Raw genomic sequence first — 26,850 nt, 5'->3', positions numbered from 1 at the left:
TTCTCGCTGCCATGATCTTCATCATCAAGGTCAGCCGTACGCCGCTCGACAACTTCAACGACGCCATAGCTAAGACAGAGCCCAAGATCCAGGAGCAGTACCAGCAGTCGCTTGATGGAGCAGCCACGATCCGAGCGTTTTCAAACCACCAGTATGCCAATGAGCTGATGTTCCAGCGTATGGATGACTATTCGTGTGTTAAGCGGTCAGAGGAATTCATTTACACCTGGGTTGACCTGAGTATCTCGGTGCTGCGCGAGATGGCACTCAATGTTGCATACATAGTCACTGTGCTGGGTATCAGCAGCGGTGCAAGAATAAACCACTCACACCTGGTTGCCATCCGGCTGGTCACATCGCTGCAGATGGCGCGCTTCCAGCACTTAACGCACAAAAGTTACACGATTCGCACTGGTTTTTCAAAGTCTGCGCGCTACATTCACTACAGCAGGCTAAAGACGGAGCAGTCAGATGCAGCAAAGTGCGAGCCAGTGGGTGAGGGTTGGCCAGCGAGGGGGCAGGTTGTATTTGACAATGTGACTGCGCGGTACAATGTCGATGGCAAGCGTGCGCTCAGCGGGATGTCGTTCACTATCAGGCCTGGGCAGCATGTCAGTGTTGTTGGACGGACGGGGGCGGGCAAGACGAGCATTGCCATGGCGCTGTTTGGCTTGCTCAAGCCCAGTGAGGGCAGAATCCTGATCGATGGCGTCGACATTGGCACTGTTGACTTACACGCTCTGCGCAGCCGTCTGGGAGTCGTGCCGCAGACATCGGTTCTGTTGACTGGCACTGTGCGCGACAACCTGGATCCGTTCAGAAAGCACGCTGACTCAGAGATCCAACGCTGTCTGATAGCAGTCGGCATGTCGGACGTTGCTCTTGACAGTCCCGTGCTTCCGAACGGCAGCGGATGGAGCGTTGGTCAACAGCAGCAGATATGCCTGGCACGGGCACTACTGAAGCGCCCAAAGGTCCTTGTGCTGGATGAGTCCACCGCAGCCATTGATAGTGGGACCAGCAATCTCCTACACCAGCTGATCCGCGACGAGTTTGCTGGCTGCACTGTCATCTCGATTGCACACCGGGTGGAGAATGCGCTGGGCAGCGACATGGTCCTGGTGGTCGAGGATGGCAAGATCTGTGAGTCCGGAACCCCAGACAACCTGCGCCATGACCCAGAGAGCCATTTTGCGCAGCTAGTGAAGCAATCAGTAGAGAAGGCTGATCCATCAAATACTTGCTGAGGAGAGAAAATGCCCAATGTTCCCACCAGCCTCCTGATGAGAAACTTGCTACATCTGCAATGGTCGATGGTGTGCGGGGATACTGCTGGTACAGAATAACTTGTCTGAATAGAGGGTGATTGTTGCGTGCTGGCTGGGGCAGGGCATCGATGTCAATATTATGACTGATGACCACACCTCCTTGTACTAGACACGTAAAGGTGGGCGACCTGATTCAGCTGCAAACAATGGCATTACTCCCTTAGCATAATGTCTCGATCTCGCGCAAGCTCAAAGGCATTCGTACTGCTGTGCACCCGGTGCATCCGTCCCTAACGTCGGCATAGTAGATGACTGGGAATGGTAGTTCAGACAACAGCGATGGCCCAGCTGCAGGCCGTGGGTCGGATCATACGATGGCCGGTCTAGTTTCCCGTATTTATAGTCCCGTCTGGTGGCTGTGCTGGGATCCGTCTGCCACCAGCATGCCCCTTTCGGGTAGCATGGTCAGTGGTATCTGATAATAGGTCATGATACATTGGAATGCTGCTTGTGCAGAATAACTAGTATTTCAATAATGGAACATAGTATAGCCACTGTTAAAACCCAGCAAAGTCGCTCTTGAGCGCAATCCGACTAGGCACCGCCTTGTCATCAGGTGATAGCGCGGGCGTCGCTCCACCAGACAGATCGTTGTTGTTGCTCTCAACGTGTTCGTCATTTTCGTCGCTGCCCTGGCTACGCTCAGCGCGGGATCTGATAGCTGCCTCGAGCCTGCGCTTTGCTACCAGCTGTGTGGCCGATATTTTGAGCAGAATCGACTTGAATGAGGCTGGCGATGCTGCAGCAAGGCTCAGAATCGACTCGGTGATCTTGATTTGAGTAAGATTGAGCCGGCTGCAGTTGTCTGGCAGCATGGAAAGCAGCAGCATTAGTACTGTCGAAATGACAGACTCGGATACCTGTGGCTCAGTGTACTCGTAAGCGGCAAACATCACCAACGCTGTCAGAGCCTTGTCGATCACCAGCGAATCGTCGGTGGGCTGGGTAGATTCCGGGCGACAATAGCAGCTAGCCGAGGAATTGCGCCCTTGGCAAGCATGGGCATATGCGACTGTACAGCAGGGGAGCTAACAAAAGTGCTCTTGCTAGGCGCTGCCATATGTCCTGGCACATCGAGGGCACCAGTAAGTGCGTGGCTGGACAGCTGTGCAATGAACGCAGACACGAACTTGGCAGCCACACTGCTGGAAACAACGATATGGCCGGACTCCGATGGATCGTGGGCGAGGAGCATGGCGGCAACTGCTAGCGATCTGGCAGAGACATCAGTCTCAGTCGACTCAAGCAACTCCAGCAACACACTGCTGACTTCTGCCGTAATAACTTGGACTGCATCGCTGCGACCTAGGCTCTTGTCGAGGGAGCTCCCGGTAAGGATATCACCAGCAGGCTCTTCATTGTCTGTGGGGCACCTGTCCATAACGCATGCAACAAAGTCACGAAGGCTCGCGAATGCCACATGCGGTGTGCCAGCAGCAAGTACAGATTTCTGCCACAGCCTGAGCCAAAGCGACACTACTGACTTTTGGAACTCACCCGATTCTGTCATTTTATAGCTGATAGCCTCAGCCAGAATGTCAGCGATAACAGCCAGTGATTGTGAAGCAAGCATCATGGAGCCAGCGCCTCCTTCAATAGCACCGACTGCCTGGCCTCTGCGCAAATTTCCACACGCCAATCATGTCGGCCAGAACCGAGTTGCCAAAACCGGACAGCCCAAGCAAGCCTATGCATGAGTCGGGTTCGACACCAGCGGATCCATCAAACAGCCAGAGTGCTAGGCTGCTGTGCCTGCTTCCATGCTGCTTGGTCGCACGCAGACATCCGAGTAGAGATCGTGCGGCATCCAGCGCTTTCGCAGCAACATCAACTCGCATCTGGCGGTTTTCACATTGCTGCTTGGCAGCCGGATTAGCATCCTGCTCATCGAGCGATCCATCTCCACATTCAGTCGATATGAACAGGGGCTGCAAAGGAATCGACACCGCCCGCTTCCAAATGTCATCGACCAGCCACGACATCTGTGCGGCTTTGTCTGCTGTAGCAGTTGCTGCAAACAGTGCCGCAAACTTGAGGTCGCCTGACTGCTGCAAAAGTGCGCTTAGAGCGGATAGCAGCGACGAGAGCAAGCGGATATCGGATGTCCATTTCACACCAGTATTCGATGTCAGCGATGTTGGTCCAAACACAGCAATACCTGCTTGTACCAGACTTGCGATTCGTTCGCTTTCGCTGTCGCCTTGGTAGCTCCGGTCTGAACCACCAATGCCCAGTGCGCCCACAACCAGCTTGTTAACAATCGGCTGAATCAACAGGTTACCGATCTGGTCATCTGGAGGCAGTTCGGTGAATGTGGTTCGCAACGACAGTTCGGAAAGTCGCGAGATTTCCTGCAACACAAACCCGAGTAGAAGAACAGACGACTGTGAGGGCAGCTGGAGGTTTGAGATGTTGGGGATGCAGATGGGGAGTGTGTTCTGCAAGTGTCCAAGGAGCTCATCGTACCCGGATTTCAGCACACTGACAACCTTGTGGCTGCCTCTCCCGTTGGCCGCTGGGCTTAATAGCATAGACAGGGAACTCAAGAACAGCGGCAAATGGTACCGGTACCAGACATTGAGCGATTTGTTCACCAGTCCAAGGTATGTCGACTCCAGCCCGAGACTCAGCCCGAGACCAACATCAGGAGCAACCTTGCCCACACGGGTATTGGAGAGCTGGCTGAGCGTGCCCAGCTCATCAAGTATGTCGCGGGGTTTGACACCGATCACAGCTGTGTCGCGGACTGCGTCTAGCCACATGGTGCTCAGTACAGGCATGTGCAGCTGCACAATATCGAGAAGACTGTCGCTGCGCGTTTTGACCGCATGCTCCAAAATCACCGACCAGGTACGCAGCATCGAAAGCTTGGTGATAATGTGCATCTGCGGCGTACTCGTGTCCAAGGGATCGTTGCTGGCGTCAAACCTGTGCTTTGCTCCCGGTGTCCCCGGTGCCGACGATCGGAGCACAGCCTGGGGAGCAAGTAAGCGTACAATCCGCACTAGAGACCCACGGTCAGTGATCAGGCCGGAGACGACATATGCAGCTGCGGTGCCCATGGCCGCCTGCTTCAGAATAGACGGCCTCCTGTATGCGACACCTGCGTCAACGACAACAGCACTGCTGAGCGCGGGCATAAACGCAGAGTTCAATTGCGCTTGGTAGATGGCCAGGATCGGCATGCCTTCGCCGGGCATCTCAGGATCCTCAACATCGCAGAACTGCGCAATCAGGCGCTGCAGCAGATGCAGACCTAGGCAGCACAGCGTTACAGACTCTGCCACTGGCGAAGTCGCTGCCATGTAGCCGACACGCACCAGGTCAGCAAGCAGAGAGATGAGCGGGTGCGAGCGCCAGTGCCGCCTTCCACGTGGCAGGTTCAGTGACGATGCTGTGGGACGGGCTCGCTCAATGACATCGAGAATCGCGATTATAGCCGCAATTGCCAGCTTCTTCGTTTCGGCGTTGAATGGCCGCACGTCATCAATCACAGCTGGTTCGGTAATGTCCACCTTGGCACCCTTGCTGTCCGAATTGGCTTTTCCGCGAGTACGGCGACTGCCAAGCGTCGGAACCGCACCCACGCGCTTCGTGAACACAGAGCATAGCGTCTCGACCAGGTCCAATATGTTGCAAATCGCCTGTGCCTTTTCGCCAGTCTCGTCAAAACATACGTTGGTTTTGGCGCATAATGCCTCAAGGCGCTGGTAGTCGTGGTCCACGATCAGACCGATAACCGAATGTACCAGCTTGCGCAGATCATTCATTAGTGTTGTCGAGTCGCGCTCAGTTCCAGAAACACTGATCTGCTCTCGTATAGTGTTGTGCAGGGCCAGGGACTCCCACACGATATCGTCCATGGCCCAATCAGCCCAATATTCCTGGCTGGACTCCAACGAGTCAAAGATCCGATCACCATAGAGACGCAGCACGCTGTCGAGGGCAAGTACAGCGACGTGCTGGAACGAGTGGACGCAAGACGAATAGCCGTAGTATGTGGTCCGGCGGGTCTGCAGCATCGGCCGCAATGTCTGGCGCACCAGCAATGGCAAAAACTCTGGCTGCTTTGGGGGGAAGAACAGCAGCTGCTTCTGGGTCGCAAACACGAATTCCGCCACTGTCTGCCAGCGCGCATCAGGATCAACGATCGGCGACAGTTGCAGACCGGTTCCCATCGCTGGCACAGGAACGCCAACTGATGGCAGTGCGCGGTGCAGTTGCCTCAGCAGCGTAGTCACCGAGTCTCTTGTCGCATTGTCGACTTGCAACTCAGGGCCAAATACAAGGATGAGCGAACTGACCAAGTGTCCGATCGCGGCCCGTGCGTCATAGGCATCCACGTCATTGCGCGCACACACATACTGATAATCGCCCTCGCCGCCAGTACCTGCCGCCGCCATTGCATCGCGCTGCTCGTCGCCGCTTCTGCCGTGGTGAGTGGTGCTGTTGGGGTGAGTGATTGCCGCATCTCGGCTGGTTGCAACAATACTGCCCACACCGCGGTTTTTGGCACCGTCCGGCCGTTTCTGCGCGGCCTGCTTGGCCCACGCAGCTGGGTCAATCATCGACCGGAGCGGCAGCACTCGCTCGTAGCTGGCACAGTCTGTGGCTGTATTGCTCGAGTGCTCCTTGCCACGGATCCATTGAGCAGAAGCATATAGCGGGAATGCGTGCGAGTCGCTGAGGAACAACTTTAGCGCCATCTGGAACGTGTCGCGGGCGTGGGGCTCAAACATGAAACCTGCGGACATTGCTGCCTCAGCAAGCGCTGAAATTGCCCACGTATGGACAATAGGGTCCTTGTCGCTGGCCAGAGAGTGCAGCAAAACTACTACCTGGCGCAATAGCCCACCGGCCACAATTGATCCTGCGCGTGAGTATAGAGAGCCGAGGGCAACCGCAGTGCCAGCACGCGCAAAGCGATCGCGCGATCGAATTGCCTGGTTCGTCAGATGCTCGAGCAGGTATGGCATATATGATGTCGATGCATCCCGGGTAAAGGTCGCCAAATGCCCAATGATCTCACCAGCCAGTAGACGGTGTTCGGGAGACGGCAAGATAAGTGCGGCGCGCGTCATTTCAACTACTGCCCGGGCCACACGTGGCGCAATCTCAAACTGCTGCGTCGCAAGGCCTATTTTTCGCGAGCCTAATAAGGCCCTGGCGCACCAATACACCGCCTTGCATTGCTGCATAAAGTGCAGACAGGATGTTTGTCAGAACCGCAAGATACCGGTGCGAATTGAACGGCAGCTGGTTCAGACGCATTACCAGACCGTCGAGGATTGTCAGCTGCGCGTTCTCCGAAAGAGTTGGGAACAGGTGGCCGAAGAGCTGGATGGCATCGTCAACCAGCTTGGTGTACGGTGACGCCGGCTGCTGGCACAGTATGAACGATGCCGGCGATTCTGCTAACAAAGCTCCGATATTTCCAATGGTCGAAATCGGCTGCTTTGCTAGGAACTTGGCGGGCACTGGACACAGCGTCAACAGCCAGTCGAACTCTGCCGCACGCATATGTGTGCTGGCAAAATCATCGCCAGCAGCCACACCACTGGCCATTGGCATGCTGGCACTCGACTGCTGATCCGAGGACATGTCTGTCGCACCGCCGCTCCGGGCTACAACGCTGCGCAGCAATGTAGTTACACCAGTCTCCGCTTCATAGCCCCAGGGACCGCTGCGGAAACCACGCTGACATGAATAGGCTGCATTTGTCCCGCCGCTGTTCCCCTGCGACTGGTGGGCTGTTTGTGGTGATTGTAACTGCTGACCAGCGGGCCGTGGTGACATGAGGTCCCGCCGAACAGCATGCTGCCTCGCAACACTTGAAATTGCAGAGCCAATTTGGTCGCCATAGATTTCATACATGTTGTCTGAGCTGGCAAGCACCGACTCGACCAGCCGCGTAATTACCGGTGTCAGCGATGACAGCACGCCGGGCTCGTCGAAGGTCTGCAGGCACTCTATGACCCGGTCACGGATCTGCATGTGGCTAGTCAGGATTGACGTCTGTGTCGGCAACTGCCACGATGGCCGGGCTGGATCAGTTATATCGTACGACCGGGACGTCCCTGAAAGGTGCCTGGTCCCAGGAGTCCGATTTGTCGACGGCGGAGGCGGGGCATCAAGCGCATTATCGGCAAACATGAGCGTGAACCGCAGGCAGGTCAGCAGCTGCCTAATCTCTGCATCGTCTAGTCCACCGTTTGCCACTCGGCGGTAGGCCAGGAGATGCGATAATGCCATGACGCGGGACTGCAGCTGATGTGCGCGTACATGCCACGGCATGTCGGACGTGACAAATCCGCTCGATCCGACGCTGTCGGGCTGCGGCATTGCCAAGGTCCACAGTGGAAGCCAATCCGACCGCGCCCTGTTTGCAATAAAGTCTGTGCCGAGGCTGGTCAATCCGGTCAGCAGCACCCAGCCGGCAGTCATACGCATGTTCAACAGTGCGGTCGCGCGGCGGGGTCGTGATCTGGACAGCGACTGCCGCCGCATCACTGCCTCTTGATCTCTGCCCTGTAGTGGCGCAGTGCCAAGTGACATACTGATGTTTGCTGGATCGGCGCTGCTGACACCAGCTACCACCTTAGTGCCGCTGTTGTCTGAATCAATGATCTCGGGCTCGAGACGTCGATAGGCAGCATTGAGAAGCCGCAGCGCAATGCTGTGGATCCACTCTACCAGATCAAGCGGAACCGACAACAGCGACGCATGCGAATCCTTCAGCGCAGCATTGACGCTGATTACTGCTGCAATTCCGTATGCGTATCCGATACAGCGCTTCATGGCGTCAATCGACGGGTTTCCGTGCGCGGTGCAATGCGCGCAGAACTGTTGGAACCGCGACACCAGTGTTGCCACCACGCGCGATGTATGGAGTCGGTCATAGCGCATCAACGACCCTAAGCACGCAGCGGCGCTGATACGAACCGCCTCGTTCGGGTACCCAAGCCAATTCTCCAGCGGGACCATCCACGAATTTTTGCTGGCATCGCTGTAGTAGCTGTCGCTGACCTCGGACGGGGTTGGGTGGAAAATGTCGAGAGACTGACTCAGCTCACCGAGGTCTTCAACCAGCATGCGCCATTCGCGCAGGGCCACAAGCAATGCTACTTCGCTTCCTCCTGTCGACGTGCCCGGCGATGGCTTCCAAATGAACATAGCTGCAGCGACGTCAGCAATACTGGTAGTCTGCGAATTGCCTTCAATCATGGCGAGAATGTCAGGCGAAAGTGTGCCAGTAAGCCAGGTATTCCATATGGCGCGGGCCGCCTTGATCTTGCCGCCCTCAGTCAGTAGCTCTTGGGCGATTGGAACACGAAGCAGCCAGGAGCACATGGTGCGTACTGCCAGAATGTCGGCTTCTGCGCGGGCATCGATGGCGCCAATAACCCCAATTGCGTTGTCGCCTGTCTGCTCTGTGAATGCATTGGAGTTGAGGTTTGACGGCGTTCCAATCGCATGCGTCAGTCCCGGCCGCGCCGCCCTGGTCTGTGTGTCGGTTGCTGATGACCCGGGCACTTGGGTCGCAGATGCCAAATCAACAAGGATATGGTTGAGAATAACTGCATAGTGCGCCTCGACAACGTTGGTGCCAAGCTCCTCAAACAAAGCAGCATAGGCATCGATGATTCCAGCTCGTAGTTCTCGCGACGAGCTAGCCCTAATGAATATCGATGATAGCCACGTAAGGGCCTGGGCGAGCGACACGCCGCTGCTAAACCCCTCAGTGACAGCTGCCGATACAACCGCTGCGCCTTTGACAGCTGTGGAGACCTGTGCTGTCAAGTCGTTAGACGAGCGCGTGCTTTGGATAGCCGCTGACCCGCTCTCAGCCGGTCGAACCATGCTGACTGTGCCCCTGCGTCCTCTGCCTGCCGAGTCCCTTGCGGCAGTATCGCTATTGCTTCGATCCATGGCATCGATAGGCGACGGGGTCATGCGGCGCGACGGCTCTGGCGACTTGCTGGCACCCCGAGCACTCTCCTCCATGCTGTTGCGCACTGACGTGCTAGCCGATGCTGCCTTGAGCTGGTATCCAGCCGACTTTGCAATTGCCCTGATTGCTGGATCAGCGATCTTGCCAGTCGGCGCTTCTGCTGCAGTGTCCGTGGTTGCTGTAGATAGAGTGATTGTGCTGGATATCAAGACAGCCGTCAGACGGGCAGCAGCACGGCGAATGACCAGAGTAGAGCTCGCCAACAGATCTTGTAACGAGGATGTAATAAACGACCCAGCGTCAAACTGGGCCTCGGGCAGCAGAAATGTGGTAAAGAACACAAGCGACTCGAACACGTTGAGCGTGGCCAGCACCAGCAGTGGCGACTTGTGCTGGAGGTTGGGCCGCACACACTTGATGATGTCCTTGGCCTGGGTGTCCTTGGCCGTCTTCCCACCGCCCTGCAGCAGCTTGCTCAGAGTCCTAGTCGCCTCGACGCGCACGGAGATGTCCTCGCTGGTGGTCTTTATAACCTTGAGTGCAATGGCCACAAAGTCGTTAAAACAGCTCAATAACCGGAAGCCGGCCTTATTTGCCAATGCCTCGAACAGTACACTGGCGCACACAAACCCGGCCAGCCGTGCCTCGCGCTCCACTGTCTTCTTCTTCGCCTGCATTACCCCCTGAATTGCGTCCAAGGTCTCGCCCAGTGTGCGCATATCCCCGATTTCGTACAAACGAGCCAGGCACTTTGCAATCAAATCCCGGATCACTCGTGTCGGCTTCGGCACCTGCTGCACGATCACAGGCCTTGCACTACTCGCAGCTGGGTTCGGCGACCCGCCGCCGCCGCCAAGCCAGGAGAGGCGGTTGCTGGCTTTGGTGTGGGTAGCGGGTGGAACCATGGCTATTTCCAGCAGCACCTGCTCCAGCCGCCGTTGGCAGTCCTTCAGCGATTCCTACAGGAATTGGCTCATTAGCAAGATCCACTGAAAAGAATGGGTGCATCGCGGAATGCTTGTCGAATTGATGCTTACAGTTGTTGCGCCTGCTTCCAAATGCGCGTTTAGATTGGAGAGCCACTTGAACAGGAACATTTCCCGGTCGCCAGGCGACGACAGAGCAGCATATCGAGTGTCGTCAAAAGCTAGGGGTGAGGACATTTTTCCAACGACAACGCTAATGAATAGAAAGAAAAACGAATACAGAGAAGCAGAATGGATGAGGGGAGTTGGCAGCTGGTCATCATCGACAGAATGCGGCATCTGGGCCGAACTAGAATCTCTGCTGGGTTTTTGGGTGACGACACAGTGCTGCTATTTGTAAAGAACACCAACTTGGCCCACTAGAGTCGAGCAAAGAGCATAGGCACCTCTACCAGGCCCTCTGCCTATGACGACGGCAAACAGAGGCCAAAGCGCCATTATACAAGCTACCCACTATGCCTCCAGGTCTATTGTAGCTTGTATTTCATAATGAGCAAAAATGCCTCAAAGCTAAACGAATCTTTGCCCGGTACGACTAGTCGAAGAACGCATCATGTCTAACCCGCTCGTGCGCCTCGCGCTTTAGCGAATGCTCAGCAGCACGGATATCGGCATGAATGTCTTCAATGAGCTTGTCGAGGCTGTCGTAGTCCTTCTCCGGCCTGATGTAAGCCAGAATGGCAATCTTCAGATGAGATCCGTAAAAGTCCTCGTCATACTTGTGCATGATGTGAACCTCGCCCGACCGCTTCTCGTTCTTAAAGTACGGATTCCAGCCCAGGCTCATCACCATCGGCCGCACCGAGTCGCCGGCGACCTTTGCCCAGCCATAGTACACGCCAATGGGGATCTCAGACAGCGCCGACTCGACGACAGACTCGGGGAGGTTGGCGGTGGGAATTCCGAGCTGCTTGCCACCGCGACCAAACCCGCGGACGACCTCGCCTTCGGCCAGTATAGGGTAGGGTTTCTCTGGCGTCTCTGGACCGACAATTAGCTCACGACCAGCCATTTGGATTTGCGATTGTAGTAGTGTGAAAAGAAACAGGGAAAAAATGTGTGAGGAAGCAAGGAGGCGAGAAGCGGCGGAAATCGAGCCACTTTTATTTTGTTGCAATTGTCAGCAACGCTACAAATCCTCATCATCGAAATCGATGGCGACCTCGTCCGGATTATTAATTGGCACCGCCGCATCTGCCTGTCTCTGCATTTGCGCCTGCTCCTTGGCCTTGGCTTCGTTTTTCTGCTCGATCTCCATGGCTGCCAGGTTATGTGCATCGGTGTTGAATCTGGCCTGCACCGACCGCTTGATCCTCAGCATCTCCTTGAACGTGTCCTCGTTGCCGTGCTGCACCTCGAACTCGTGCCACGTCGTCCACAGACCCGGATCCACTCTTGGATCAGCGAACTGGGAAGCATAGGCATACAGGGCCCTGGCGCGATCGATCTCACCCAGTTGCCGCTCGGTCTGCGCAAAGTCCATGGCCAGCAACAACGCCTGCTTGTCGGGCAACTCCTCGATTCCACGCTCATAGATGGCCCGCGTCGCGGGTACACCCAGCATCGATGCTGTCTTGGCCACATAGTACTGGAACATCTCCAGCCGCTCAGCCCTAGGCACACCCTGCGTCGCACGCTCGTACACCTTGAGGGCTCTTCTGGCAAGACCGTGGTCCTCCTCCAGCTTGCCAAACGCCAAAAAGATTGGCTTGGCGTACCGTTCGGGACATTTCTCCAGTGCCTGCTCGAATAGATCGCGTGCACGCTCCAGCTTGTCGCCTCTGTACCGGTCCACAAACCTTTTCAAGTAGATCGTCCAAAGCTCCACGGCTACCGGGTATCCGAATGCATCGATACCGCGCTCATATACCTTGAAGGAGTCCTCAAAGTACCCGTGATCCTGTAGGAACGTTGCGTAGTTGACCACCACCTGTGGTGTTGCAATCTTGAGCTCCAGCATCCGGTCGTACGCGAGCCGAGTTGACTCCACAGTACCCAGACTCTCTTCCAGATCGACAACCATTGACCAAACTTTCAGCGACTTGAACACCCGGTGCTGCGCGGGCAGGCTATCGTCGCGGTAGTCGACCGTGGGCTTGCTGGCCTTGGGCACTGCTGTTGCTCGAGTAAGCACCATTAGAGCGCCGTCAGGGTTGTCCCATGCCAGCTCGGCTTCAGCATACGCAATATACACGTCCACCAGCTCAGACACAGCTTTGTATGGAGCGGCCACAGCCCGGTCAAGTACCCGGCGCATCTCCGAGGGCTTGTCGACAAAATGCCGTGCGTACGCAAGCCAGATCTCTGCCAGCGTTCCACCCGATGCCTTGTACGGCACCACGGTTTCTACAGCCTTATCGAATGTCTCGATGATCTTCTTCTCGGCCCTCTTCTTCTCTTCGCCTTGAACCGCTTGCTTGCGCGCGTCCCACAGCTGAGCACGCTTGAGCCACGCCTGCACGTTGTTCTGGTTCTGTCTGAGCACCACATCATTGACCAAAAACGGCCTGCGGTCCATGAGCCTCTCAAACCGCAGCAATCTTAGATCAAGCGTCATCTGACGGTCTTGTGCGATCTCTAGGAACCCCTTCTCGCTCTTGGACGCATCTCTGACTTCTGCCTCCATCTCCGCCGAAATCGCCGCTTCTTCAAACTCTGCATAGGCGTCAAACACCATTGTGAAGTCTCTCACTGTCGCCACGCTGCGAATCGCCTCCTCGTAGATATCTCGCGCCTGCTCGAACCTGCCCAGTGCAATATAATGGCTAGCAAGCGCTGTCCACAGCTCGCCTACTTGATCGCTGAATCGCGAGATACCGTCGCGCAAAACTCCTTCCGAATCCAAATCCTTGGTCTCCTCAGGCTGATTCCGAATGATCATCGCCAACTGATTCCAGAACTGGAACGGCGTCGTGCCCCGTGGGCTTCGGAACATGACGCTATTCAGAACCCTGACAAGCCAAACGCATGCTTCGCGCCACCGCCGCTGCTCAACACACCAGTCAATCCACAGCTCTGACTCCTCAGGCCACACCTGCAGGTACCTAGCGTACACACGATCCGCCGTCACTCCGCCCACACGCCTGACAAACTTCAAGTATATCGGCCAGATCCGCTCGTGCTGCGTCACTGGCAGCGCCCTGAGCGCCCGGTCAAACACACGTCGAGCTGCTGTCGGATCTGCTTGCTTACACATGAATTTGCCATAATCGATCCAAAGCCGTGGCATCTTGTGCAAGAGCAGCAGCGCACGCTCAAAGCACAAGTTCACTTTACGGTACTCGTCAGCATTTGTCAGCGGATTAAGTTTCTCCAGAAGGCCACTCCGATGGTCTAGATACTGCTTCCAAAGCTTGTATGAGCCCGGGAGGTTCTTCACTGCACGCTCGTAAATAATCGACAGTGTGCGCGCTGGTCCGTCCCGCTTGTGGTCGAGGTATCGCAGCCAGCCCTTGAGTTTAAATGGCTCACGCAGGACCTCCTGCTCAAACCCAAGGTCGTTGTCGCTGATGTCAATGTCCATTCCGAAGAAGAAAAACGAGATTTATTTGAAAAAAAAAAGCAATTTCTGAAAAGCTCACAGTCGAATTTAAATATATTGGCGACGAAGTACCGCTGAATACTTATGGCGACAATGGTGGCTCTGGCTTGCCGATCCACATTTTGAGCCTGAAGGCATCCGAGCCGTCCATGTAGTATCTGCAGAGACGCTTCTCCCTGACGAAGCCGACGGCCTCATACAAGGAGAGCGCGCCCTTGTTCTTTGTTTCGGTCTCGAGGATAACCTCGTCGGCACCCATGCGCTTCATGATGTCGATTGCGTTGAGAACCAGGGTGGAGCCGATGCCGCGCTTGCGGTAGGCGTGGTCGACAGCGACCATGCCGATGTAGCCGCGCAAGAGGGACGACTTGCCGGGGTCAAAAAACGTGTCGGCACCGCGCCGGTGGGGCTCGAGCTTGCAGATGATAACGCCAACACATTTTTCGTGCTCGTTGCGCGCCAGCAGGCACAGCTCGGGCCACTGCTGCACAAAATAGCGGTACGTGTAGATCGAGTATGGTTCGGACAGTCCGCTCTCGATGAGCTTGATGGCTGGGTCGAGATCCGACTCGTCGACGTACGGCGTGTAGTGGATGTCGGAATTAAAGTTCAGAGCCATGACAGGAGAGAGCAAAAGCGCGGCTGCCCCAAGCGCCTGCCCGACAAGCGCAGACAAAGCAAAAGGAGGTTTTGTCGGCGGCGGTAATGGGTGTCACCGCTGGTTGGCGATGAAAGCCGGGGCAAAAAACGGGCTTGGCCGGGAATTGAACCCGGGACCTCTCGCACCCGAAGCGAGAATCATACTACTAGACCACCAAGCCCTGAAGCGCCTAAACCAGCCAACCGAATCAGCCAACCAAGCTTCTGACGGGAGGTTCCGAAAAGCAGATATAAAGATAATTACCAGATTGTGGATCTCTCATTCTCTGCCTTCCTTTCATTTTATTATTGTGTTTGTTTTTTCCTGGTTTTGGCGATAAAACTACTTGGTTTCTCACACAAAACTTTAGTGGGTAGTTTATTTTATGAATCAGTACCCACTAAACCATGCTCAAAAGATGTACTCGTTTGTCGCTGGATCCAGCCTGGCACGAGCTAGTGGACCCAGCAGCACGCTATGCTCCTGTTCTGGAGCGCACTGTGGCTAATTGCTAACACTGAAATCTTTTTGACTCCGTCAATTAAACTGCATAGAACTGCTACCTGGTATTTGACTTTACTTATCTACTTCACATGCAGTTTTTAGCTGTTCTACTTCCGCCAGCGACTTCATAACAACCTTTCCTTTTTGGTTACATGTGTCACCCTGTATGAGCATGCGGCCTTGCTTCATGCCAATGTGCTTTAGCTTGGTCTCGAGGTGATCGCCTGGGAGGACCATCCAAGTAAACTCAGTTTCAAATGACCTGACACGCTCAGGGATACTGTCAGCAACGTATTTCTCTACCAGTGCTCTGGTCGATGCAGAGGTCCACATTCCATGCACAATCGTGTCTGGTAGTCCAACATAGTCAGCGATGTATGGATTCGTGTGGATCGTGTTGTAGTCCCCAGATGCACGTGCATATACCCAGTTATCTGTTGGTGCAGTTACTGACATACCCAAATCACCCTCGGGTGCAGTGATACTGTAGCCACCTGTGTCGAACATGCAGCTCTCGCTGAGCGACGCAGAGTTGTTTTCAAGATACTCAACCACCGAACTCCCAGCAACCTCAGCATCTTCGTAGTCAACATGCGCAATGAGCAGCCGCTTGTTATTTGGCTGTACCAGGTACACTGGCCCGGTGCTAGCAACATGCGAGTACATGACGTCTGTCCGGTAACGATATGAGGATTCCAGTTCAAACTCCAAAACCGACCCTGAAACAACCTGGTGTTTTGAGGGTTCCTTGCATACAAACCAGGGTTTCGAGTTGAGCACAGCAACGTCATCGACAGATTTGTACATACACCGGTACATATGCTCGGTGGTATTGCGGAACTGCTGATGTGGCAGAACTGGATTCTTGCGAACCAGAGCATCAGTATACACTGTACCTACTTGGGTGCTGCCACAGTAGAATTTTGCTACAAAGCGCATTTTCCTGCCAGCCCTGGTGTTGTATACAGATGCAAGTTGGACCTTGGCCTCAACCGAGTCACCAGTGTGCAGCATATTGTCGTTATATAGTTCTGTCTTGTTCGACAGGTGGACCAGATCCAATATTCCAGCATCATATGGCGGTGCCGATAGGATAGAAACAATTTTCGGCCAGGCGATATTGAACAGGATGTCCATCGGTGCCTGTGCTTGATGGCCAGGGCGATGCCTATACTGGACCATGGCATTCCCAACGCTATGGCAGAATTTCTGGACCATTTCTGGCGAGATCAGATACGGCTTGGTCCTTAGTACAATCTGTGGATTATTGTAGTCAATGTTGACCCGCTCTACCTCCGATGATGTCGCTTGGTGAACCAGGAAAAACTGGTTGCAGAGACGCTCACTGCGGCCATCCATTATCTCTACAATCATACTTGCCGGCATATCTGGAGAGTAGCGGTAGAGTAGAGCCAGGTCACATGCTACTTCATTGACATAATGGTGCAGTTCAACACGAATAACAGAGTCAGCATTAATCGTGATGCTGACACCATATATGTTGTTGCTCCCAGATATCTCGAGGCAGGTCGGGACTCCGTTGCTTTCAGTAACAATGGCTGTCTGCCCAACCCGTGGACGGAGCACACGCTGGATGCTATTCGGAATGAGTTTAGTGCCTAGCATGATTGATGGTGCAAGCAAAAGAGCTCGTAGCCAAGAGTTTGTAGGACCAGCTAGCACATCAATCCATTCTCTTGGCTTCGGTAGGGGCCCAGTAGCATCTTGAACGGTATAAATACGCGTTGAACCATCGGCTGACACTGACATAGTGGGGTGTACAGGCACAGCATTAGGATTTGCCTCTATGCACTCAACCGTAGTGGATACCATTGCCGATACTATCTCTGGCGGCATCCCAAGCGCTTGAACCATATAGGTGTCGATCTGGGTCTGACCACTGCGCGCTGTAGCAGCAAGTTTCGGACCAAACCGATCAGCCCAGCATGTAGCCGAAAAGATACTGGCAATATCATGCTTGAAGAGATCAGCTCTGGATCCAACTTGGCCATGTGGGTCGGCTACCAGAGAGCCCCCAGGGATCACAGTCACTCCTGCACCTTGAACAAGGGAATGCGTCAGCATGGCAAAAGGACTGACTGTACCAGGACTGAAGTCGACAATATGCGTAGCATCAGCCTTGCTGATGACTGCTGGCCAGTTCACTTGCAAGATGCAGATGCTCTCGATCAACGATTTGGTGAGATTGGCATCGCTACGGAGATCATGGCCATCGGTGCTAGAGCTGACAGGCAGGCGCAGCTTGACAGAGTCAAATAACCATCCCTTTTGTAGAGCATATTTGTATGCCTCCTCGGCTGCCGAGCGAAGGAGGCTGCAGTGGCAGGGAATGGTAGTGTTCAGATAAGTAATCTGCACTTTGGGCTTGCGTTGCGAGTAGAGCAAGTGCGACTGGTCACTGTCCTCTGGTGCACATTGCTGGCGAACGTACTTGGCAAACATGGCAACAGACTCAGCAATGCCTGAGACAGCAAACACAGAATGTCCATTGATAAGCCCCAATGCGACCTTGGAGTCAGCCGAATTGGTCCCTTAGTTGAAATCGTCGATAAACTGCTGAAGTCTATTCTGAGGCAGTAGGCTGAATGCAGCCATAGGGGATGGGTGTCCCTCATGCTCAAGTGCATTGTCCAATATTGCCTTGGAAACATGGCTGAGAGGAATTCCGGCTTGCATTTTCCAGCCTGCGGCTAGGAGAATGCCCAAAGCCTTTTCAGCACATCCATACAAGGAGTCCTGGTCAGTTACTGATGCAAAGGCAGCGGCAATGTGAATGCCGATGCTATGGCCAATCGCACCTACTTGAAAGAAATAGAGAGAAGAGTTAGTGCATGTAAGCTTGTATGCCTATTTGTAGTCTGTGAGCAAGGGAGGACTACCTCTGAATAAAGTGGTCAGCTTGCCCGGGTCAATTCTAAGTGTCTTATACAAGACAACCAGATGCATTAACTGGAAAAGTCCGATGAATGGGAATGCAATCGGTGCCGCATGAAGATGGTGAGTGTCTGGCGCAGTTTCTGGCTTGAGCAACCACCCGACAAAGTCCAGTGGCTGCTCAAGAGTGCCATCCAGGACAAGGTCTATCGACTCCTGGTGGAGAAAACGTGACATATACTCCACAAAGTCACTAAGAAGCGGATGGTAGACATCAAACAGCCATGCTGCATCATCCATAAAGTTAGGTGCTCCACTCTGACCGCCAAATTGAGCAATGGTCTTGAGACTAGGTGATGAGAAAAGTGCCGGGAGACGAACATTGGGAAGCTGCTGGCGGGCCTCAAGGAGAGACCAGGCTGAATAGTAGCCCTTCAGGACGATGCGTGACTGCTCAACAGAGAGTTTGTGCTGCTGAACAATGGCGTGGATGTTGTCCACTGAGCAATACATGGTATGGAAACCCTTGAACACTGAGATAGTGACATCAGGGTTTCTGGTACTGCAGTAGAGGATAAATTTGGCCAGGGTCACGATACTGGTGGAAAGTGGCTCAGGTTGCCTGTTGGCGAATGCAGATGCTAGCTCAGTTGCAGCAGAATGGTGCTCAGGCTGGACAGAAATGTCAAAGCTGACACCTGACAAATTGAGGACCACAATAGTAGATGGGTTCTTAGTCATATCGAAGGTTAAACTGGTAAATATATATAAACTGGAAATAAAATATATAACTTTTATGTTGGTGAAAGGTAGGTGGTTTATCAGTGAATTCCCCAATAAGGGCTAATTTATACATAATGCAATGAGCAAGTAAAATCGAATTCTTATAGTATGTTACTAGTGTTACTATTCTAAACTGGGATCCACTATTAGAAGTAGTTTGACCTAATTATAAAAGGTATAGCCTAGTAATACTGTCCACCCCTATATAACTTTAGAGCTATCCCTAATATCAAAATTATATATTAACTAATACCTTCTATGAATAAGCCTCACTAGTATACTAATAATACTTCAATGATATTATCATAGTAATATTGAAATATATAAGATAATACAAACTATATAAGTATATAGTATCCCAAGTCAAGTATACCCTATATAGATATCAACTAAAATTGAACCTAGTGATTGCTTAAAGGAGTATCCTATATTCCTAGTCTAACTAATAAATATATGCCAATTACTAGTATATGGCTGAGGTACTACCTGAAAAGGGCATAATAGTGGTAGGCAGGTCCTAGGATAGCCACTAGGTAAGCCCATAATATAGCTAGTAAACTGCCCTTCATAGGACCTATGCTCAGCTATCATCCTAGTATTATAGTCAATATAGTTATATATAGGAGGTTATTCACAGGTAAGAAGGTTTAAAGAAACTAAAAATATTTTATAAGAATAGCTATTAAATAATAATAATAATAATAATAATAATAATAATAATAATAATGAGTGCTTCTATGAAACCCCTATTAGCATCCTAAAAAATTTTAGTTGATTTCTTATGACCTAGTCTATATCTCAGTAGAAGCATATTAATTATGCATCAACTGCAATTTTTAGGATACTGATGGAGGTTTTGTAGAAGCACCTAAATTACAAAGGAACAAGAAGTTTTAGAAGGTATAAATATTAATTACCTAGTTTTGTTAACTATGAATAACCTCCTATATGATATTATTAATACAAGATTTATATAAGCCTATTATATCACGAGAAATTATTGATTTGCATCATAGTGCTGTGACTCTGTTCAAACAGTACCTAGACAGTGACAGTCTAAGATGATAGTTGTGGCGATGTCTCGCTACCATGATCCGTAATCAGTCTAATCACGTGACATATTTGTCCCATCATTGTGCTTTCAAATGCCCCAACCACGGGCTGGTATAAATTGCGCACTGCTACAGCACAGCTTGGAGAAACCTTAATCGACTGTTCTCATCAGGATTATGTTTACAGTTAATTTACAGTTCTTTGTTCATCGAACATAGACATTGGAACCACGCTGGAAGATGACCGACAGTGCGCCGTCCGTAAAGGGAGGTGTGGGTCCAGCGCTCATTCGTGACGCTGCTGCTTTTTTCGACCCGTCGATGATCTTGCCTGCTCTGCGCCCCCTCGCTCGCTTTCTGCGGGCGTGGGTTTAAGAGTGCGAGCGGCGAGGATGGACGCACATTCTGACAGCTCCAATCCACAACACCACAACACAATACAGTTTCCAAAACAATGATGGTAGAGGCTTGTAGTGATGCTGCCCGCCATCATGGCCAGAGTCTGGGCTGAAAAGCTCCGCTGAATCCACTTTTGCCTCTCTGCCGGGTGGGGGTTTAGGCATTCTTCAAGGGGATTGGCCGGCCACACGAGAACTGGCCTGCGGTAAATGTGAATTGCCTGTCAGCACTCGATGGTTCTGCTGATCCAGCGTATAGGGTGGTCCATTCGGCCTTTATCAGTAGGAAAAGGCAGCTGGCGCTGTCAGTTGTGGACAGGCGCACTGCACATGACACACATTGTGACTATGCAAAGCATCCGCCCTTATGTGCATCAAAAAGCACACAGGGTGACAATAAACCTAGGAGCTGAGTTTATTCTTAGTCTTGAGTTTCGTTGGCAGGACGTCTTGATTTTGCATTTCTAAACTTTTGCACAATATTATAAGCAAGGGGCTGAATACTTCATGTACAGCACTCAAGACTCAAAGCATGTCATCCTACCAGCCTTTGTCTTTAATTTAAGCTCAGCCGTTCTTGTGGCCACTTGCGCCTCCTGGTATTGACCCAACATACCTGGTAAAGACTCTACTCTGCCTCTTTCCATCCTTTGCATATATACTTACCACCCGAGCGTAAAGATTTGTGTCTTGGTCGCTAGCTACTGTCGTTCTATTGCCACGTCGCTGTCCCAATTTCTTCAATTTCGGCTACTCCCATCAGCACAACTCGTTCTAGCTTTCCTGGGCAGAGATTGTTTATAAATTATTTATACGCCACGCCTATCTAGCTCCCTCACACTCCCACCGTCGTCGAATTCCCCTTTTAGCTTTCCATTCCTTAATTCCGCTGTCTCTCTTGTATTGGGTGTTCAAGAGAGCTTCTGCCATTATATTTGCTGTCGGAAAACCACTTGCCAGCTCCAGCTCTGTCTTATTCGGTAGGCGACAAAGGGGTGCACAATGGATACCGACGTCCTGTATCCACAATCGCAGCCTCAATTGCTACCAGCGCCTGATTCTCGGCCCCTAAACCAGGCATCATGGGCTGCACCATTTCTCACGAGTAGCTCTCTCGGATACTGGTCAAGGTAGGTCACAGAACCAATCAAGTCAGAGATACACCTCCCATCCCATGGGGTTAGTGAGAGCCAAATTTGGAATGAGCGGGAATCTTCATGCACCATGGGTCTTTCAGAGCAAAAAACCAGTGCTGTGTTGTCCTTGTTGTAAAACGCTGTCCATGCATTTGCTCACCAAAAAGAAGGTGGTAGAGGAATTGGCAGCCAAAACGTGCTCTGCATTTTGCAGACAATGGCATTGTGCAGATCCCCCACCATCCTTGCTCTCTATGGTTTTGTGTTCTGTCTGAGCGCATCTGACTGTATTATGTCTATAATTGTTGAAGCTGCTATCGTTTGTTTTGCACCTGACAGCACAGATAATGGCAGCAGGGCTCAAGGAGCACGCACAGCAGTTACCCCTCAGAAACCCGTCCTACTCCCTTTTCTCTTCTCACTACTGCTGATGCTTGTTTTCCTCTGCAAAATAATTCCCTAGTGCGATTCTTTTTAAACTCCGCCTTTTAATATCGTAGACCTGGCCTTGCATTAGCGGCAGTGCAAATCACCGTTGGTGGCCATCTTTGCGCACATCCTTATCTTTGACACAGCTATCTAAACACTGTCCCTCTTTTTGGCGTCCTCATTTTTCACTTGTTAATCATATACCAAACCAGGAGGTGTCTTCAGTCTAGTCACCACCTTGTTGTTTTATAATCGTGCTAGGACGGCTCTGTACACGGCATCCTGTCCAAAACTTTCTACGGCCACATTTCATTCTCCTCCAGCACAACACGACGAGCTGAAACTGAACATGTTGTACTTGTTTTCTTTGTATAGCGGGACGATTTTTATCGCGCTCTGTGCACAACTTATAATGGTCGTCAAGCACAGAATTGTCTGGAAAGAGCAATCCAAACGAGGAGTCAGCGAACCCAGGGCGAATACAAGGGGAGCCAATATTGTAAGTACAACTTTGGAATGGCTTTTGGCGGCTGGATGTCAGGATTTTCACATACACGAAAGGGAGTTCACAGTCTGCACATCCAACTGAAAGATTGGGCTAATGGGAGAATGCTCGCTTTGACACATCTTCCTCAGCGTATGCATGCATGAGTGTTGTGCATCGTTTGGGGAGGGGGAAGGCGCCTCATTTTTCACACTCAATGCAGGATATGCGCATGGGATTCAATTAACTGCGTGTCTATGTAAAAGTAGGCTATAACATCGCAGATCAAAGCGTGTTAGGTTGTCATCCTGATGGCTAACCTTAGGATGGGGGTATATGTACTAATCTATCAACGTACATATGATTAGGGACGTGGTACACCGCTGATGATGCTCGTTATTGTCGCTGAGATTGCACATATCGTGTCAGCATCTATCTTTGATGCAGACGCTCTAATAATCCTTGGATTTCAAAGTGCCTCTCTTGCAGTGATTCGCGGTTATGTGCTGCTGAGTCCAGCACAGAATTTACGCAGTGTGTCTGCAGATGCTGGTTTGCATTTTCGCGCATTCTCGCTACTGTTATTGGCAATTTCGTTCGTGGCGACGGTCTATCGGGTGGCACACACGTTGTGGCATGGAAACTGGGCAGTCATTGACGTCACTAAGGTCATATTTGATGTATACCTGTGCTGGACGCAATGTGCACTGGGCTCAGTAATGGTGGGTGGGACTCCGAGTGGGGGTGTGTTGGAAGATGCCGGGCTGAGGAGAATTGGATCGCTGATTTCGCGTGCCACATATTTCTGGGTTTATCGACTGCTTGTCGCCAAGAGCGAGACACCAGAGGTTGACATTGGACAAATCTCACTAACGCACACCCTCAAGGCAGAAGCCTTGCTGGCTCGGCTGACGAGCTGTTGGCGACATGAACTCCGTAGCAAAAGGCAATCTCTGGTATACGCCATCCTACATGCCTTTGCGTCGGATCTTTTCCTTACCAGTGGGCTGCGCCTTCTTGTTGGCATATGTGGAATATCCAAACCACTTTTGTTGTCACGTTTACTGCACGAACTCCACACTGACGGATCTGGTAGCGTGTATGGGATCCTGGTCGCGTATAATGCCCTGTCGATTGGCAGCACCATCCTAGAACAGAACCTGATTGATATCCGCGACACAACCAAACTGATGCTGCGCACGGTTTTGACGGCGTCCGTCCACAAGCAGGCGATCGACAGACCAAATCTTGCGCTGGTAGCCGAAGCAGAGGGCACAAATCTTCAGCTATGTGGGATGCAGAGCTCGAAAGTTCTCGCCGAGCATATTATCAGGTTGTGCGAGTCCATATGGCTACCCTTGCGTGTTGTAGTTGGGGTTTATATGTTTTACACGCAGGTTGGATGGGCTGTTGCGGTTGGCATATTTACCATCCTGATGTACTTCCCAGTGCGCGTGCATATCTTGGACAAAATCGACAACTACCATAAGGCATCTGGGGCAGCGACAAGCAGGCGTACCTCACTATTGACGCAACTCATTGAGAATATTGTTCCTTTGCGTATGCTCGGGTGGGAAAGGTATCTTGTCCGGCAGATACAGACAATACGCGAAGGAAACGAGCTCGGTTCAGCCATCTCTTCTACCGTTATGGACGAGCTGTTGAAGGTGGTATATACCACCTGCTTTCAGAGCGGTCCTGTTATCTCGTTGCTTATCTACAGTATAGTAGTTAGCCGACTAGCTGATCCCAGCAGCGGTGGGCTACCGGGTGTTGAGCACATTTCAGCAGAGCATGTTGTCCTTGTACATGCGATATTACAGGAGCTATTTTTGTTACTACTCGATGTTCCAAAAGCATGGGATAGCTGGATATCAGCAAAGCTGCCATGTGAGCATGTCCGTAGTTTGCTACTCGACGGAACCGATGACCTGATGACTCAAGGAACACGCACCGCTGGCGAGTCCAACGAAAAGTACAGAGTCGAGATATCCTCGGGAGTGTTCAGATGGCGGACAGCTTCCACACCAGAAGGCAGCAGCACAGGCTCAAACCGAGGCGCTATTCGTGTCAATTTCAAGTGCGAGCCGGGCCAAATGATTGCAGTGGCAGGCAAAGTCGGCGCCTGCAAATCGTCGCTGCTATCAGCGATCCTCGGCGAAATGGACCACATCAGCGGCACGATGCTTCGACCATCCTCTGGCATCGCATATGTGTCGCAGGAGCCGTGGCTCAGCAACAGCACAATTCGCGCCAATGTCACCTTCGGCAGGGACCTTGACCCCCAGTGGTACGCCAGAGTCATCGACGTATGCGAGCTGCAGTACGACCTTGACAGGATGTCTGATGGCGACCAGACGGTTGTTGGAGACAACGGAATCGCACTGTCTGGCGGACAGCGACTGCGCATTGCTCTGGCACGAGCAGTCTATGCTAAGGCTGAGCTGTATCTGCTCGACAACATTTTCTCGGCGGTTGACGTGCATGTGGGCAGCCGGTTGTTTGCCAACGTTGTCTCGAGTGCAACAGGCCTGCTCAAGCATACATCGCGTATCATCATCTCCAACGAGGTCAATGTGTTGGCGCAAGCAGATGCGGTCAGCCTGGCTATCGACGGCGAGATCCACAGCCCAGTCCCATTTGGCACGCTCATCTCGCAGTCCAACGAACTGCGCACACTATCAGGGTTTAACAAGAATCCTGGTCCTGGCATTCCATCGCTGCTAGTACCTCTGACTTCGCAGTCGCATCGCTTGTCTGAATCTCCAGATGAATCATTGCTAATGACGCCCCCTAGAAGTGCGCATTCAAATTACCCAGCAGGCAGTTCTACGAGCAACGGTGACCGAGGTAACGACGCATATGAACCGGTGCATGGGGAATCATTCTCACAGCTTGTGACTATAGTGCGATATGTCGTGCGCCGGTGTGGCATTGTGGCCATCCTGGGACATGTTGTGGCAGCTGTCGGTCGATTTTTTGTAGCCAAGAACACAAAGCTGTGGCTATCGAAGCCTATCCCAATAATCTCAACCGAGTATGCTGACGCGCACACCTCGGCTAGCAGCTACAGCCCGACGTACGTGCACTTTATTACTTGCCTGATCTGGCTGACGGCTGAATGCATGGCCGAGTTAGGCGGAAGGTTGTGGCCCAAGATTATTTGGCGGCGTTCGATGTTTATCAAGACACACCGGGAGCTAATGCAAAGCGTAGCCAGCGCCTCACTGCAGTTCTTCTCAGCTGTACCAGCTGGCCGCATCATTGGACTATTTACTGACGGCCAAATTGAAGTGGATAATATGCTCCCAGCGAATGTAGCAGACACCATACTGAACATCATCCAGCTCATGTTTGAGATCTGGGTTGTCTTCAGTTTCCATCCAGTCATGCTCGGATATACTGTGGTGGTGTTTGGATTGATTCTGTATATTTTCCGGCTTAGCAGCAGACCGCTCACGGCATTCGTCGCGGCAAAGTCCAAAAGCAACATCAAGATCCATGACCTGTATCAAGAGTCAATCAAGGGAGCCACAACCATCCGTGCGTTCTCGAACCAGCAGTATGCCAACCGGCAGATGTTTGGATTGCTGGACGACCTGTCACGGGCGATTCGGTCGGAGGATAGCGTGGAAACATGGATTGACGTGAGCATGTCGTTGATACGCGATGTAGCGCATGCAGTTGCATATACAGTAGCAGCTGTTTGTGGGATGAGCGTGGAACCGGAGAACCTGGCAGTGGTGCATATGTGTACGGGGTTTTTGCTATCCAGAATGCAGCATTTTGTGCGCAAGAGTTACTTTATTCGAGAGAATATTGCAAAGTCTGCGCGCTACATTCACTATAGCAGGCTAGAGCCGGAGCAGGCAGACACAGCAAAGTGCGAGCCAGTGGGTGAGGGCTGGCCAGCGAGGGGGCAGGTTGTATTTGACAATGTGACTGCGCGGTACAATGTCGATGGCAAGCGTGCGCTCAGCGGGATGTCGTTCACTATCAGGCCTGGGCAGCATGTCAGTGTTGTTGGACGGACGGGGGCGGGCAAGACGAGCATTGCCATGGCGCTGTTTGGCTTGCTCAAGCCCAGTGAGGGCAGAATCCTGATCGATGGCGTCGACATTGGCACTGTTGACTTACACGCTCTGCGCAGCCGTCTGGGAGTCGTGCCGCAGACATCGGTTCTGTTGACTGGCACTGTGCGCGACAACCTGGATCCGTTCAGAAAGCACGCTGACTCAGAGATCCAACGCTGTCTGATAGCAGTCGGCATGTCGGACGTTGCTCTTGACAGTCCCGTGCTTCCGAACGGCAGCGGATGGAGCGTTGGTCAACAGCAGCAGATATGCCTGGCACGGGCACTACTGAAGCGCCCAAAGGTCCTTGTGCTGGATGAGTCCACCGCAGCCATTGATAGTGGGACCAGCAATCTCCTACACCAGCTGATCCGCGACGAGTTTGCTGGCTGCACTGTCATCTCGATTGCACACCGGGTGGAGAATGCGTTGGGCAGCGACATGGTCCTGGTGGTCGAGGGTGGCAAGATCCGTGAGTCCGGAACCCCAGACAACCTGCGCCATGACCCAGAGAGCCATTTTGCGCAGCTGGTCCAGCGGTCGGCCGAAACGAGAGATCAGTCAGGATCATTAAGCGGGCCGTGTGCCACGCCAACAGAATCCAACTAAATAAGAACTAAAAATCCTCAGGTCCCGGACCGCAGCTATTT

At 52.5% G+C, this 26,850-nt stretch overlaps 7 protein-coding genes and 1 non-coding gene across 8 annotated transcripts; 2 read left to right on the top strand and 6 right to left on the bottom strand.

Moving 5' to 3' along the window:
- Nucleotides 1-365: 365 nt before the first annotated feature.
- On the top strand, nucleotides 366-1,247 carry DL89DRAFT_225879 (multidrug resistance protein ABC transporter family; the record flags this gene model as incomplete). Its single annotated transcript, XM_040884780.1, has 1 exon — nucleotides 366-1,247. The coding sequence occupies one exon, from the start codon at nucleotides 366-368 to the stop codon at nucleotides 1,245-1,247; it is 882 nt and encodes a 293-aa protein (XP_040741565.1).
- A 4,707-nt stretch (nucleotides 1,248-5,954) lies between these two features.
- On the bottom strand, nucleotides 5,955-10,519 carry DL89DRAFT_48736 (uncharacterized protein). Its single transcript, XM_040891729.1, has one exon. The coding sequence runs from the start codon at nucleotides 10,182-10,184 to the stop codon at nucleotides 6,444-6,446; it is 3,741 nt and encodes a 1,246-aa protein (XP_040741564.1). The 5' UTR covers nucleotides 10,185-10,519; the 3' UTR covers nucleotides 5,955-6,443.
- A 281-nt stretch (nucleotides 10,520-10,800) lies between these two features.
- On the bottom strand, nucleotides 10,801-11,277 carry DL89DRAFT_275627 (riboflavin kinase; the record flags this gene model as incomplete). Its single annotated transcript, XM_040889331.1, has 1 exon — nucleotides 10,801-11,277. One exon carries the CDS (start codon nucleotides 11,275-11,277, stop codon nucleotides 10,801-10,803), a length of 477 nt encoding a protein of 158 aa, XP_040741563.1.
- A 213-nt stretch (nucleotides 11,278-11,490) lies between these two features.
- On the bottom strand, nucleotides 11,491-13,824 carry DL89DRAFT_237543 (pre-mRNA-splicing factor SYF1; the record flags this gene model as incomplete). The annotated part of the gene is made up of 2 exons (XM_040884979.1): nucleotides 12,676-13,824; nucleotides 11,491-12,639 (listed from the first exon to the last, which is right to left on the bottom strand). Coding segments are annotated over exons 1-2 (2,262 nt in total), but the record flags the coding sequence as incomplete, so codon positions are not given.
- Nucleotides 13,825-13,867: 43 nt separating this feature from the next.
- On the bottom strand, nucleotides 13,868-16,309 carry DL89DRAFT_324410 (uncharacterized protein; the record flags this gene model as incomplete). Its single annotated transcript, XM_040891450.1, has 2 exons — nucleotides 13,868-14,461; nucleotides 15,218-16,309. 2 exons carry the CDS (start codon nucleotides 16,307-16,309, stop codon nucleotides 13,889-13,891), a joined length of 1,665 nt encoding a protein of 554 aa, XP_040741561.1. The 3' UTR covers nucleotides 13,868-13,888.
- Nucleotides 14,556-14,627, bottom strand: DL89DRAFT_t120. Its single transcript has one exon. It is a non-coding gene; the product is annotated as a tRNA-Pro (tRNA).
- Nucleotides 16,310-17,818: 1,509 nt separating the features above from the next.
- Nucleotides 17,819-18,642, bottom strand: DL89DRAFT_303940 (uncharacterized protein; the record flags this gene model as incomplete). The annotated part of the gene is made up of 1 exon (XM_040890874.1): nucleotides 17,819-18,642. Exon 1 carries the CDS (start codon nucleotides 18,584-18,586, stop codon nucleotides 17,819-17,821), a length of 768 nt encoding a protein of 255 aa, XP_040741560.1. The 5' UTR covers nucleotides 18,587-18,642.
- Nucleotides 18,643-21,835: 3,193 nt separating this feature from the next.
- On the top strand, nucleotides 21,836-26,850 carry DL89DRAFT_48544 (uncharacterized protein). Its single transcript, XM_040891726.1, has 2 exons — nucleotides 21,836-22,142; nucleotides 22,496-26,850. The coding sequence occupies exons 1-2, from the start codon at nucleotides 21,993-21,995 to the stop codon at nucleotides 26,807-26,809; spliced, it is 4,464 nt and encodes a 1,487-aa protein (XP_040741559.1). The 5' UTR covers nucleotides 21,836-21,992; the 3' UTR covers nucleotides 26,810-26,850.

The sequence above is a fragment of the Linderina pennispora genome, assembly GCF_002104995.1.
Source record: "Linderina pennispora strain ATCC 12442 chromosome Unknown DL89scaffold_12, whole genome shotgun sequence".
Lineage (NCBI taxonomy): Eukaryota > Fungi > Kickxellomycota > Kickxellomycetes > Kickxellales > Kickxellaceae > Linderina > Linderina pennispora.
The sequence above is the reverse complement of the archived record's forward strand: the minus strand, read 5'-3'. Positions and strand labels throughout refer to the sequence as shown.